The 15,065-nt window shown below is 34.6% G+C and overlaps 4 protein-coding genes across 6 annotated transcripts; 2 read left to right on the top strand and 2 right to left on the bottom strand.

Moving 5' to 3' along the window:
* Positions 1-483: 483 nt before the first annotated feature.
* Positions 484-6,697, top strand: LOC105227807 (peptidyl-alpha-hydroxyglycine alpha-amidating lyase 1). Of its 2 annotated transcripts, none has more exons than XM_049459590.1 (7): positions 484-885; positions 1,684-1,852; positions 1,926-2,166; positions 2,254-2,549; positions 2,614-2,820; positions 2,911-3,444; positions 5,150-6,697. In XM_049459590.1, the coding sequence occupies exons 1-7, from the start codon at positions 790-792 to the stop codon at positions 5,338-5,340; spliced, it is 1,734 nt and encodes a 577-aa protein (XP_049315547.1). In that variant the 5' UTR covers positions 484-789; the 3' UTR covers positions 5,341-6,697. The 2 variants fall into 2 exon arrangements, with proteins under 2 accessions (XP_049315547.1, XP_049315558.1); XM_049459601.1 differs by lacking the exon at positions 484-885 and adding an exon at positions 1,051-1,140.
* Positions 6,693-11,742, bottom strand: LOC105227808 (GATOR complex protein Wdr59). The gene is made up of 10 exons (XM_011207326.4): positions 11,170-11,742; positions 10,879-11,089; positions 10,682-10,814; positions 10,473-10,623; positions 9,999-10,172; positions 9,470-9,919; positions 8,497-8,688; positions 7,392-8,423; positions 7,109-7,330; positions 6,693-7,025 (listed from the first exon to the last, which is right to left on the bottom strand). The coding sequence occupies exons 1-10, from the start codon at positions 11,470-11,472 to the stop codon at positions 6,948-6,950; spliced, it is 2,946 nt and encodes a 981-aa protein (XP_011205628.2). The 5' UTR covers positions 11,473-11,742; the 3' UTR covers positions 6,693-6,947.
* A 135-nt stretch (positions 11,743-11,877) lies between these two features.
* On the top strand, positions 11,878-13,231 carry LOC105227810 (histidine protein methyltransferase 1 homolog). The gene is made up of 4 exons (XM_011207329.4): positions 11,878-12,060; positions 12,113-12,348; positions 12,406-12,572; positions 12,649-13,231. Exons 1-4 carry the CDS (start codon positions 11,966-11,968, stop codon positions 13,114-13,116), a joined length of 966 nt encoding a protein of 321 aa, XP_011205631.2. The 5' UTR covers positions 11,878-11,965; the 3' UTR covers positions 13,117-13,231.
* Positions 13,232-13,253: 22 nt separating this feature from the next.
* On the bottom strand, positions 13,254-14,596 carry Prkra (protein kinase, interferon-inducible double stranded RNA dependent activator). 2 transcript variants are annotated; one of them, XM_011207328.3, is made up of 4 exons: positions 14,445-14,596; positions 14,253-14,338; positions 13,835-14,188; positions 13,254-13,755 (listed from the first exon to the last, which is right to left on the bottom strand). In XM_011207328.3, exons 3-4 carry the CDS (start codon positions 14,177-14,179, stop codon positions 13,342-13,344), a joined length of 759 nt encoding a protein of 252 aa, XP_011205630.1. In that variant the 5' UTR covers positions 14,180-14,188; positions 14,253-14,338; positions 14,445-14,596; the 3' UTR covers positions 13,254-13,341.
* Positions 14,597-15,065: the final 469 nt, after the last annotated feature.

A 15,065-nucleotide genomic window follows, 5' to 3' on the forward strand; every position in this document is an offset into this window, starting at 1 on the left:
TCCTTAGGCAATAACCCATATCAAATTTCGTAAAGAGATGAAAGTTTTCAATTAACGGCTTATTGACCTCAAAAATGTAAACAAAGCTCCCATTGACCGAATAAAATAAAATGTAAACAAAAGAGTCGATGACCCCAGTTTTAAACAACAATTGTGAACTTGTTTAAATGTAAACAAAAGTGTCATTGACCTTATAAAACGTAAACAATAGGGTTATTTATCTCATAAAATATAAACTTGTTTCGGTTAGAATGGTTATTTTGTTTATATAAACTTTGACAGAAATTCTTGGTAGCACTTTTGGGTAATTTAATAGTGCTTTAACCAATAGTTGGTTAGAAAAGAAACTTACAACAATCGATAGGTTTAATACTTATGATCGATTAACATGTGTTTCATACGTGTTCGTGATATCAGCGCTAAGTGTTTTTATTTTTCTGACGTCGTGAAGTGGCATCCCCAACATAGAGATGTAAGAATTCGCCATAAAAATATATTTCAGCAGTGCTTGTGATAATTTTTTTACTAAATTTCGTTTTGATATCGTTTCTTCGATACATTTCTAACAGCTCCAGCTCAATGACATCTGTTTACAGACGTATACAGTAATTTTTGTCAGCTTCGTGCATTTATTTATTTCATATAAAACTAATAATGTAAAGAAACTCAGTAAATTATTTAGAAAATACAAGTAGTCTTTTGTCCTGCGAATCTCGCTACTTATAAATTACGATATACTCAAAGGGAGTGCAACCGAACGAAAAACGAATCAATCAGGGACAAAGACAAATGGCCAAAATGATCACTTCAAATTTTGTGCGTTCTACCTGCAGCATTTCACTGGTGTTTTTGGCATTTTGCATAGCCGACTCTGCCACCGATGAGGTAAGCATTGAAACTTCCTAATAAGTTAAATTTATATTAATAAAATATAGAGTTGAAATTTTTGTACTTTGTTGGCATATGCTAGTTTTTGTTGTATGTGTGAAGAACTTCTACATATACATATGTGTGTGCATACGCGCTTTGTTAGGGTGGGGAATTAGGCTGTTGCGCTATTGTGGCAGAACCGAATATAACTAGTAAAGTAACAACAGTAACGTCAGCACTTAGCACCGGGGGAAAACTACAGATTTGAATGTTAATTCCAGTTGGCTTATTATTAGTAATGTAATTATATTTTAATGCATAAACAAATAAATAAACAAGTGAGGATTATAGTAATCGTGATATGAATATTGTTTTTTTATACCCTGAACATGGTATATTAAGTTTGCCACGATTTTTGTAACATCCAAAAGAAACTTGGGCGATTTTAAAAAATATGTATAGAAATAGAGGTATGCATAAAAACTCAGCGATTTAAATTGGACTATCCATGTCGGGCTGTCTGTGTACACGCGAATTAATCCCTCAGTTCTTCAGACATTGGTCCGAATTTTTGCACACGTGCATTTCTTCCCAAGAATATAGCTACCATATAAGCTAAGCGATCAAAATAAGTTCCTATATAAAAACTTCTTTAGATTTGAACGGAATTATAGTTTCTATGCAATTGAATTTAATATTTTTTTGTTTTTCTTTAGTTTTGTTTGCTGATAAGAAATTGTAAAAATAATAAACAACTTTGTATGTTTATACACTTCATTATAAACTCATTAAATGTGTCTGCTAAATTTTCAGAATCTCTCAATACAACGCTATTTGTCCTCAGATGACACAAGTTTAAGCACAAATAAGCGCATTCAACAGATTATGCAGGGCGGCTCAGCTGATATAAATTGGCCACAACCACCTAAATTAAAAGCTGAGAAAATCGATGTGAAAGAGGAAATCGAGAAATTAAATACAAGTGAGTAACTTTAGTATGCCATATAAATAAATATATCTGTATATATATACATTGTACTTTAACTTGCTTATAGCTTATGTGTATCAAAGCGCTTGGCCAGCTGATGAACTGAAACTGGGTGCAGTGAGTGCGGTGAGTTTTGACAAGGAAGGAAATGTGGTTATATTTCATCGTGTAGATCGTCTTTGGGATGGCAATACGTTCAACAACCGCAATGTTTTTCAACAACGGAAAAAGGGACCCATACGCGCTAATACCGTATTGGCATTAGAACGTAAAAGTGGTCATGTCGTGTATGGTTGGGGAAAGGACTTGTAAGTTCCAGTATATATAATACAAATTAAATATTGTGATACAAATCAATTATTATGATACTAAAAATAAATTTGTATTAATTTTAGATTCTATATGCCACATGGTTTGACCATCGATCATGAAGATAATGCTTGGGTAACCGATGTGGCGCTGCATCAAGTTTTCAAATTTGGTCCACGCGGCTCTAATGACAAACCGCTACTGACTTTGGGTACTGCTTTTACACCCGGCGTAGGTGATACGAAATTTTGCAAGCCCACTTCAGTTGCCGTACTCGAAAATGGTGACTTCTTCGTGGCAGATGGTTACTGCAATGCACGTATTTTGAAATATGACAAAGCTGGCAATAAAATACTTTCATGGGGACAAAACTCATTCTCTGGTGAGTCACTACATACGTAAACATATTATGTAACTTTCAGCAACCAAAAAAAATCTATATGTAGGCATGTCCTTCGAAGTGGCGCCAAAGAACTACTTCGCCATTCCGCACGCACTCACGCTTGTGCCCGAACAGCAGCTAATCTGCGCAGCTGATCGTGAAAATGGTCGTGTACAGTGTTTCTATTGGACCAACGGTACATTCCATTCACAATATCATAGTCAAATTATAGGCGATCGCTTATTTAGCATGGATTATACGCCAGTGGAAGGTAAATTAACATTACGGCTTATAAAATATATATTTTTTGTGTCAAATTTTTACAAAAAAACTAATAATATGTAATGGAAAATACTTACAGGCGGTCAGCTTGTCGTTGTTAATGGACCGATCGGTGAATTGGGCATCAGATCGCTGCCTTACAACGAAGTGCGCGGCTATGTGATCAATATGCGCACCAAACAGGTGATCTCAAAGTTCGGTCCTAACGATATGCAGTTTTCAAATCCACATGATGTGGCCGTCACCAAGGATGGCAATGAAATTTATGTCGCCGAATTGAATCCGATGCGTGTACATAAATTTCTACATAAAACCGTGGCAAAATCGATGCCTTTGTCCGCTGCAAAAACAACTACGCTTAGCAAGAGCCACACATTGAGTCCCTCCGGTCCCGAATATCATGTGGATGAAGTTTTGATCAAAGCAAACGTCACCAACACGGACAAAGCAGCGCTAGGTGCAAGCGCACATGAAATGGAAGAGATCTCAACGCAGCCAACAACAAAAACACATCATCCCGGTGGCACCGCCATACTGGTGGCTTCACTAATGTTACTTTTTGCTTCGCTAACATTTATGCTGGCATTTATTATAGCTCGTCGACGCAAACGAGGTAACGAAACGTTGAGTGTTGGGCCACCAAGTGAATTGGTGTATCGCAAATTGGTCGCTTCCAGTCAAAACGTTTGTGATGAATGCCCTTGATGATACCATCTTGTGTTCTTACTTCTTTTAGTGTTTCCATTTTTTTTTAATTATACTTATGTATGCTTTATATGTCTGTACATAATTTTTAAGTGTACATTTTTTATATTTTATTTCGTTGTATTTCCTTTTGTATAACCTTTTATTTTGTATTTGTTTGTAATTAACTCTGGCAACTCTGCACTTGTTTGCAAAAATTATATTATTATAACTGCGACTTAGTTTTAGTGTATACTAGGCTGATCTGTTATTTCTTAAATTTTTTACCTAATGTGCTAGCGTACTTAAATTGTAAGCTTTAATTATGACAGCTCTTCAATTTTTTTCTATATTTTTATTGGCTTTTACTATTTACACATCACCATCATGTACTTTTAGTGTATCCTTTAACAATTTTATGATAATAAAGTTTTTAAATGTATTTTGTAATTGTTTTTTTTTTTTTTAATTTTTTTCTTATCTTTTTTTTCTTTCAATTATTATTTTTTGTTGAATTTTTTATTTCAATAAATTCTTTTTAGCTCTTTAATTTTTTTAATTAAAATATTAAATTGATTTTAATTGTTTTTTAATTGCTTTTTATTATTTTTTGTTTACTAATTAATTTTTAATTATATTATTTTATTTTTTAATTCGTTTTTTTTTCTTTTAGTTTATATTTTTTGTTTAATTTTTTAATTTAATGACTTTTTTTAGTTTTAAATTTTGCTTTTATATTTGTTTTACATTTTTAAATTTATTTTTTAAAGTTTTTTTATAATTATTTTTTTTTATTTTTATCATTATTTTTTTTTTTACTTTTGTTAGTTTTTAATTTTTTTTTATATTTTTATTTTTTTTTTTCAAATTTAATATCTTCAGTTTTATTATTATTGTTATTATAATTCACTTTATTAGTTTTCTTAATTTTTTGAAGTTTTTTATTTGTTTATTTCTATTTCTTAACTTTTTTTATTTTCTTTTTAATATTTTAAACTTATTTATTTTTTTAGTTGTCGTAGTTTTTAAGTTTTTTTAGTTTAAATTTTTTGTTTATTTTGTTTTTTTTTTAGTTTAAATTTTTTGTTTACTTTGTTTTTTAATTTTATATTATATAATTTTTTTTATTTTTTAAATTTTTATTATAATTACAATGTTTGCATTTTTTGAATATTATTTATATTATATTACTTTTAATTTGTTTTTAATTATTGTTTAGTAAAATTTTTATTTTACTATTTTGTTTTTAAGAACTAGTTTTCATTTTTGAAGTTTATATTTGTGTTCTTTTATTTTTAAATTTTTTTATGTTTTTTATTTTTTAGTTTCTCTATTTTTTAAGGTTTTTTTGATTTATTTTTTTAATTTTAATATTTGGTTTTTTTTTTTTTCCAATTTTTAGCTTTTTTTAAATTTTATTGTTTTCAATATTTCTTAGCTTTTTTCAATTTTTTTTTAATTTTTAATTTTTTTTTAATTTTTAATTTTTTTTAATTTTTTTTTTAATTTTTTATTTGAAATCATATTGTATCCAAAGTGCGTGTTACCTTGAATATTTGTTTATTTGTGATTCGTTTCGCTGTGCAAGTAAGTTTCCAACTCAGTTTTCGTTTAACTGTTGCCTCTACTTGTAGGTTGTTTGCCATTTGGCGTGAAGAATCGTCGCCATGCCTGGGATTTTCCCTCAAAGCCGGAAGGTTTCAAATTGGGCGGTCTCCTGTTGGATCGTGGCAAGCGTGGTGGTTTTGAGAAGCTCGATCAAAATGCCAGCGACGAAGAGAACGAAGCGTCTACGAATATGCTGACTAGTGCGCCATTTGCTTAAGCACTTACATTGTACGTATATGTATGTATGTACATGCCTACGCGTATGTATGTCTGTATGTGTGTATAGCGCGCATTAACGCCTACAAGCTTTATTGACGAAATGAAGACTATCTGATTTCTTATGACGTCATTATATGGAATCTTATGACTCGGAGAGTATAAACTTTTTTTTGATTGATTAGACTGCGTTCACAAGAGGGCTGCTTTTGTCGTCCACCTTTTGACGTTTACACGAGCGACACGAGTCCCTTTTACCCAAATTCTTGTACGCTTCATGTACGCAATGCACAAAACCATTTTTCGATTAGCTAATTGTAACCTTTATCCAACCATGGAAAGGTTTTCTAAATTAAATGGAATGCCGAAGTCCCTAGCAACGCTCTGTTACGAACAAAAACACAAACAGCACCACTCAAGCATGATCGGTTCCGTTCCCACGACGGTCGGTCGGATCTAAGTAACCGGAACAGACCCGGATTTTTATCCGGTCCAATACTATCAACTCGGCATCATACAACGAAATTACTACAGGAATGCTTTCTGTCGCTAAAAAAACAACAGCACGAGCGGTTCCATTTCCACCACGGTCGGTTCTAAGTAACCGGTATAGACCCGGATATCTTTACTCGACCCCGTACTAACAACTCGTCGCCATACCTTGAGATTACTTCAGGAATGCTTTTTGCCGCTAACAAAACAACAACAACAACTCGAGTGTACGGACCCTTCATCTTTTATTGTCGTTCCCTTGCTCACAAAAAATAAACCGGTTTGGGCAACAAAAGCTGACTCGTGTGAACACAGTCTTGGCGAACTTTTCTTAGAACTGCTTGAGAAATGAGTGAGACTTTATTTTAGAGATCAAACCTACATACAGATATTTCATGTCTCCTCAAAGGCCTTGGAAACTTTCCGGTTGGATAACTGTTTTAGCATCAATTATGAAACATCTTGTCCATATATGTATGTATGTATGTGTAAACTATTTATAATAATTAAAGTCAACTTAAATTGATTCCAAAAAGATTTCATAAAAATCTACGAGACTAGCGAAAATTTCAAGAGAAAGTTTCCAGGGTTGATCTGGTCAAAAATTCAAAAACCGCAAATTTGGATGAATGTCTGTATGTATTAAATTTTCCATTATGAAAAGTTTGTGTATTTGTGATTAAAAATTTTTAAATGTTTTTGAGACCAATATTCTCGCATTTTTTAAGTATACTAAGTCAAAACTAACTGTGGCCAAATTTTATCTATTATCTAACTATTGTTGTACAAATTAAATGTATTTTAACTATTTATTAAGATATGAGTTATATTGTATAGGGATATAAATAAATATTGAACAAATATATTTGACGCTAAGTAAAAAAAATGGCGTAGTCTCGAATTTATTTGAATTTATAGGTTAGGTTAATGTATTAAAAAGTATATTTTTTTGTCCATATTACAGTTATATGCATATAAGTAAGCAAAAAGTAGAAACAGCATGTTTAAAACACGCGCATATCGAAGTCAAATTTATGTTTGCCACAACAATTTAAGGCATTTTTGGTCACTAGTATAAAAATGTCACATAAAATAAAAGAGTCTCAAGGTAGACTGTCAATTCATAAGCGCCAGCAGAGCAGCAGTCTGCTTCAAACAATTACAACCACAGCCAGAGGCACAAATGCTATGCTTCTGCAGAATGTAGAAAATAAGGAAATTAAGAAAAAACTTACAGTAAAGATAAGCCACATCCGGTCCAGCTGCCGGCAACTCACCTTGAACCACTGCATCATGTGCACCATATGGCCGCCATGACCGCAAGCCAAGCACGCATTGGCCGCGCCCTTCACCGGCAAATTGCAGAGCTGGCAGAAGAGCACCGGACGCTTGCAGCTGGTGCATGAGGGTGTGCGCTTAATTTTATTGCAACCGGTGCACTCGGTGACGAACTCAACACCATGCGGCTGGCTTTGTGAGAACATTGTATGCTTCAGTATCTGCAAGAGCAATGCAACATAAGAAAAAACGGTATTTAAAAACTAATAACGGTTATATTACCAGCGATCGTTTGGTCAGCAGTTGCCAGCCAAATAGTATATCCGCATACACCTTCTTGAAGTGGTCGAATAACGGCATTTTGGTACGTCTTATCAGCGAACATGAATACGAGTCCGAGTTGCAATTTTTCGTGTCCACCCAGTCCAAAGAGTCTGACCAAGAGTTGCTGCGCAGCTGCTTCAAATGCACATTGACCGCGAGTGCCGAGTTTGATTTCGGATGTGAGGCATGATAGTCGATGGGCAACACTGTGTGGTACGGCGAAGTATTATTTAACTGTTGTAGTTTATTGGTGTGCTGGTAGCATTGCGTTGTGGTCAACATTAAATCGCCTAAATCGCCGGCTGTTGAGGAGCATTTGTGAAAGAGACACGCCAACATAACAGCCGTCTGCAAATCGCCAGCGCTGGCAAAATGCATAATCAGTGCCTCGAGTAGGAATTTCTTAAAGGGGTCTTTGTAGAAGAGTGTCTCGTATTTGGTTTCGTTCGGTATGTTCGGTTTGGCGATCAGTTCGGCGAGCGTCCATATCGGCACCAAGTCGTAACGACCATATGTTTCGCACACCTGCCGATTGCGACGACATGTGGCGCGCAAATTGCGCTTATCCAGTGAGAATTCTTTGGCCATTTCACAGCTGATGTTCAGCAGCTTGCAGGCTTCGTAAATATGCACGATGGGCGTGGCATTGGTTTGCTTTTGCATCGAACGATTTTTCGTATGTTTCGCACTCATGCGATCTTGCAGATAAAAGGAGGCATTTGAATCGCGATGCGTATTAAAGACATTACCCAAGAGTACGCCACCGCTAATGGCGGAAAATGTGCGCGGTGTTGTGTTCTGATGACGCAATGTCAGGCGTTTAGCGTTTGGCGCTTGCGCGAAGGTGACCAACAGGCCGGTGGTGTTGAAATTGACACCCGATGTGCGTGGATATGGTATGCAGGCGTCGTGTAGCGCACCACTTAGTGCGCCCTCCAAGCGTGGCGACTGCAAGCGTAGTTGTGATTTGTCGGTGACACCGCCCACGGACTGTATATGAGAGAAGAAACACAATTAGTTTTTTAAATATTATAGAAAACAACGCTGAATCAACTAGACCAACCTTTTTCATGGCACCCACCAATGCGCGCAGGCATTGCTCGACACAGGTGCGCGACTTTTTAACGCGTTGCAAGGCGTTCGTTCTGAGTGTCTTCAGCAGCACGGCAGACAGTTGTTCGTGCAGTGTGGTGCCTTCGCAAAAGGAGAATTCGGGTCCAATATTCGGACTTGGATACTCGGTAGGAAAAACTGTCTGTAGGAAAGGAAAGTAAAAAAGAAGTAGGGAAGGGCTAAGTTCGGATATAATATAACATTTTATGCGCTAGCAACTTGCAAGGGTTAAACCGTGTACTCTTTGTTTACATTAGGGGTCATTGACCCTTTTTTACGTCTTTCCGAGGTCAATGACCCCTTCGTTTGATTTTTAGGATTTCAATGGCCTCTTTGTTTACATTTAGCCATGTCCACAACCCTTGTTTACATTTACCCAAGTCAACCACATTTGTTTACATTTGGGGTCAATTACCCTTTTGTTTACATTCTATGGGTCAATGAACTCTTTGTCCACGTTATGAGGTCAATGACTCTTCTTTACAAAATATTTGTTTACCGAGTTCAATGACATCTTTGTTTACGTTTTCTGTGTTCAATGAACCTTTTGTTTACATTTATCGAAGTCAACAACCTTTTTTCACATTTGTGGCCAATTATCCTTTTATTCACATTTTATGGGGACCCCTTGTTTACATTCCGGGGTTAGTGAACCTTTTGTTTACATTTTATGGGGTCAATGACCTCTTTATAAATTGTTTGGAATAATATAGCATATAGTTCTCATATAAAGTGGACGATCAAAAACAAGTCCTTATATAGAAAACTTTTTAATTGGACAAGCTTGTCTCGATATGCGATTAGTTTTAGATAATACAAACGTTAGGTGAAAAATACTATATTATAGAGTATACATATCGTAAGAGTATAATAAAAACAAAAACTATGTAAATGTCTTTAAAGTTTGCCAAGAAGAGACTAACCTGCAACACCACCACGTGTCCACCAGCTGAGATCTTGAAGACTGCAAAACGTTTAATCGCATCTAATAGGTCGACCTCTACATGTGGCATATTCCGATTTAGTAGCGAGAACTCATGATGTAGCGAGCATGTCGGCTGATCTGTCAGTGAACGTGCTATGTGTGTCTCTTCTTTACGCATGGGCGGTGGTGGCGAGCGTGATAAAGTCGGTATTGTTAGACTGTCAGAGCTTTCTGAAGGCAATGAAGCGGCACCAGCACGTGTCAAACTCAAAGTGGGCTGGTACAAAGATGAGGAGTGTATCGGTTGAAATTTAGTTGGAGTGTCGGCAAAAGAGTCAGGTGTATCGCACACTTCATTGCTATCGAAGTCGGGTTCGCAGAGTTTCAGCATCATATCATCAATCTTCCACACGCGTAAACTACGATCACGTGACCATGTAACTAGTTCCTAAAATTAATAATAAATACAGTTTAACATTTACAATAATACGAGTATTTTAAATAATTTTTGACGAGCTGCGACTTACAATCTCCGATGTATTTTCGCGATTTGGTCGCCATTCAAAATCTAATATTACATCGGTATGTCCAACAAAGGAGCAGACAGGATCCGTTTGTTTGTTATTACTCCATAACAGTAAACTGTTCTCACCGCGTCCCATAGCGGGCACAACAATGCTAACCAAACCGTTGCCTATAGGCTACAAGTAAATATAATTACAAAGACTATTAAAAATATGTATATAAAAATTAAAAAAATTTAAAAAATACGTCGAAAAAAATATATATAATATAAAATAAAAAATTTTTAAAATATAAAAAAAAATTTTAAAATATAAAAAAAAATTATAAAATAAAAAAAAAATTTAAAAATAAAAAAAAAATTTAAAAATGTATAAAAAAATTTAAAAATGTATAAAAAAAATTAAAAAATATATAAAAAAAAATATGTATAAATTAAAAATAAATGAATATCTCTAACCCAAGTTAACATCACTTACGGTATAACGCGCTCGCCACACCGGCGATGACATTGTTATAATTTTCTCAGCACGTCGTGGATTATTTACATCGAAGTACTTCACTGTGCCATCTTGACTAGCGGTAGCTAAGCAGGTTTCACGCAAATGACTCCAATTGATGCCATGCACTCTACAAACAAAATTTTTTAATATTATTTTAATATAATGTCTTTATTTCGCCATAATACCTATTCAAATGCGCTGTTATATAGTGTACAGGACACGAACCCTTACGCATATCCCATATGCGCAGATCGCCGTCATGTGCCGCCGCTAACAGATGACCCGAGACACGATTGAAACCAACTTGTGTTGCGCCAGCTACAATTAAATTAAAGATTTTTATATAAACTGAAGTCAGTATTTTTAAAAGCATTGCACTTACACATGCAGACTGCGCTCAAGGACAGCGTTGGCTTGCGGGGATCGCGCAAATCCCAAATGTGTGAAAATGTATCAATTGAACAGCTGACCAATAGATTGCTATTTTTGCTATGCCAATCAATGTCGGTAACCATGCGCGTGTGACCACGCAATGAATGATAATGCTGCATGTCTGCAGCACCCCATGTAACAACATCAATGTGCTCACTGGTCTAACAAAGCAATATAAATTATAATAATGATAAAATATTATCATTTCCTCATTGTCAATTCACTAATTATTAGAACTCACTGCGATCGCACAATATTCCTGACGATTTGGTAGTGTTGCAAATTCAGCTGCCGATACTTCATATTTCGAATTTCTTTGGAATTCACGTAGAGTACCATCATCCTGGCCGAGACGTTGCAATGCCAAGTGGCGTCGACCGGCCAACAAAACCCACTGGCCTGTATAGTCGACAGACATTGCAGTAGCCTGCAGTTCCCGGTGTTCATAACACTTGTTGCTCTGCTGGATAATATGTGCATTTTCACGCTCGCGGCCACGGATACTGTTGTTACCCGCCGCTGCAGATTCCGAAGTTGGTGACATATTTGTGTTGTAGGGAATATACTATTGACTTTAAACGTGAACAAAAAGTGATCCTTAAGGTGTTTTACAAAAAAACAAAATACAGGCTAAGAAGGCTACGCGTATTACATTATAGTTAAGAACGTAATTGTAACAAATATTGTAAAGTTATGTTTGTACACATCTATAATTGTTGCAAGGTTTTATTGTTATTAAATACAATCAAAACATTTTCAAAATTGTTTAGATCATATAACTAGACAACCAAACACAATAGAAAAATTAATTTGTTTACTGTTATCAGCGTTAAACTATATATGAGAGATTCTTATCAATTTCAGCGATATAATAAATATATCGATATGATATATGAAATTTCACTGATAATACCCCTTATGGAATTCTTGTAGCAAATGACCGGCACTAATTCAAAGTAGTTGGCAACTCGAAATGCACGTGTAGTGGGTGATGGTTGTTTACATATTCGTTGAACAAAATTTATCTTATTTACAAAATGTTTAAGTTCGATTTTAATGTTGAAGCAGATAGCAACAATCCATTTTTTGATAAAAATATTGCAAGCGAAAAGGAAGTAATAAACACGTCAAGGTAAAAAACAACATTTTTAACAAAGTGAAGTCGTTTCACATTATACTTCTAGCAAGATTGACAAAACAGAATGGTACAAAGCGGAAAAAGTTGCAATTGGTGCGGAAATATTGGACAACCTAGATGTGTATAAGTTGAATGCTACCACTTTGAATATAGCTGATGTTCCAATTCAGCATATCGTCACAGGATTTCTGATTGAACATATAACATGTAATGACAGTGATAATAAGGACATCGCTAAAGCCGAACAAACGCACTCTGATCTCATACCAGGTGTTTATGAAGGTATTTAGTATATTAAAAATGTACTGTACGCGATTATAATGCGTGTTAACTTGACAGGCGGTGCAAAAATATGGGAGTGTACCGATGATCTGCTTCAATATTTAGCCAAAACTATCAAACCGCAAAATTGGCATGGAAAACGTGTGTTAGATTTGGGCTGTGGCGCTGGTTTACTGGGTATTTACGCATATAGATGTGGCTCGGTAGTGCACTTTCAGGATTATGTAAGTCGCGTTGAACAAACATATCATATACACACACATATATAGTTAAAAAAATAATTTCCAAATTCCTCTTTAGAATAAAGATGTACTAACACAAATTACAATACCAAATGTTATGTTAAATGTAAAAACCCAGTCAAAAACTGTGGATGATGGGTCTCCTGCTGTAGAATCAGAAATAGAGGAGAATTTTGACATTGAATCACTGGAAGAAAATCTACAATTTTATTCCGGCGATTGGTGGGAGTACGTGGAACTGACGACAAAAAATGACGAAAACAAAACAAATACGTTTGATTATATTCTTACATCAGAGACCATATACAATCCGCAAAATCAACAAAAATTATTAGATACATTCTATGCAAAATTAAATACCAACGGTGTTGTGCTAGTCGCAGCAAAAACATATTATTTCGGTGTTGGTGGTGGACTGAGGCAATTCGAAGAACTGATAACTTCTGATAAGCGTTTTCAATTTAAAGTGGTCTGGTCAAGTGTGGACGGAGTAAAACGTGATATATTAGAATTAAGATTAAAGTAATTGATGGATTAAAAAATAAGAAATCCCAGAAAATCGATTTGTTGTCTAGAATTATAGAGTGTTGCGGAATTGTAAATATATTGAAAATATAATACATATTTATTTGACAATAAGATCTTTATTTTGAATTTTAATTGTTACTTCAATAATAATATAAATTACGTACTAAGTGTTTAGAATTTAAAGAGCGTATTTGCAGATTCATTAAGATAAAATTTACGCATTTTAGAGCATCACTTTGAAATATGCAATTATATCTTCGTATACTTTATACGTCGGTCCAGCAAAAACCACATCATATTCGCAATTCAATTCGATAAACAACATGGGTTCTGCCTTGATTGATGGCATTTGAGAAATTTTTGGTGTGATTTTCAATGATTCCAGTACATCCAATGCTTGATCCTGCACCGAATCGTAACTAGATCTGAGTATCTTATTCGCCGCTTCTTTCAATTCAGGGTAGAATTTTTTGAAATAGTTATGTCGATCACAAATTAGCACACCACGTATATCACCAGTACCGGATTCGGTGAGCTCACGATAAGTTTTAAATTTTTTGTAACGCTCCGATTCAATGTCTTCTTGGGCATTTTGAAGTGTAGCTATTTGCATATTTTGCTCAAGCTTATTCACATCCTATTTAGCAAATACATAACAAAAAATTAATAAATATCTATTTATCACTTAATATATTTGTGTTATATAGCACACTCACATCAACAACTGCAAGTAGCATTTCATAAGCTGCTTTTTGGCGTGCGTCCTTTTTCTTTTCCGATACGCCATAACGTCGAATTGAAGCAATTGTACATAGAGCTGTGAATTCGGGTGCATCCGGTGTACCAGCCTGCTGTACAATTTCAAATGTTGGCAAAGGCATACTCTGTTGCACACAATAATCCCGCAATTGCACAACCATATCAATAGGTGGTATGCTCGCCGCACCATCATCCGCTAATTGTGATGCATCTGCAAGGCGCAGTTTTTTTATAATAACGGCGGCTGCGTTATGTTTTGCATCACGCTTAGAACGTCCTATACCCACAGCTTCAGTTTCCATGAATTCAATCTGGAGATTATTATACAATTAGCTCATTATTTTGTAAATAGATATTCACATTTCCAAATATTACCTTGCAACAGAAACTACCGTCGTCTTCGTCTAGATATTCATAAGTAGGTGGTGGTACTTTGTTTTTAGCACAATATTCCTGAAGCACTGAAACAGATGATTTGCCAACCATTGTTAAGCTTTTCTCTTAGGTATTAAACCACTTCGTATCTTCCCTTTAAATACTTTAATTACGTGGGCTAAAATAAATTACCTTATATTTTAACGATTGACTTTATCTAAATAAATATTGGTGATTCAAAATACGATATACACAATCGACTAAAATCGATTACAAATATTGATTTGATGCAGTAACTTCAATTCGATGTTATAAATATATAAAGCATATCTAAAAAAACGTGTTAGTTTTAAATGAAAGTAATTATAACTTTTTAAATCATAAAATTGTTTAAACAAACAGTGAGTTTTCAAGCAAATACATTCAACATTACACTTATCACTAGACATGCAAGTATGTGATCTATAAATATCAAAATTTTTCTTTCAATTCGGGGAAGTCCCTTTTTAAAATACATCAGTGAGAACTTTCGACACTACTCACTATTTGGTTTATGAAAACCCTTTACACTCTTACCGCTGGTGAGTGAAATATAAGGATCCTTATTGAGCTCAGAATATATTCATTCTAATTTTATTTGAGTATTTTCATCGCTTGTATACTATTTTAGGAATCTTACGTATATAATTAATTACATGCTTATTATCTTTAATTAATATTCTTAAAGTGTACAATAGGTAATTATTATTCGACATTGCTTTTGTGTACTTATATTTGTCAATAAAAGAATGAATGAAAGACGCTTATATATGA

This window comes from Bactrocera dorsalis, chromosome 1 (assembly GCF_023373825.1).
Source record: "Bactrocera dorsalis isolate Fly_Bdor chromosome 1, ASM2337382v1, whole genome shotgun sequence".
Classification (NCBI taxonomy): Eukaryota; Metazoa; Arthropoda; class Insecta; order Diptera; family Tephritidae; genus Bactrocera; species Bactrocera dorsalis.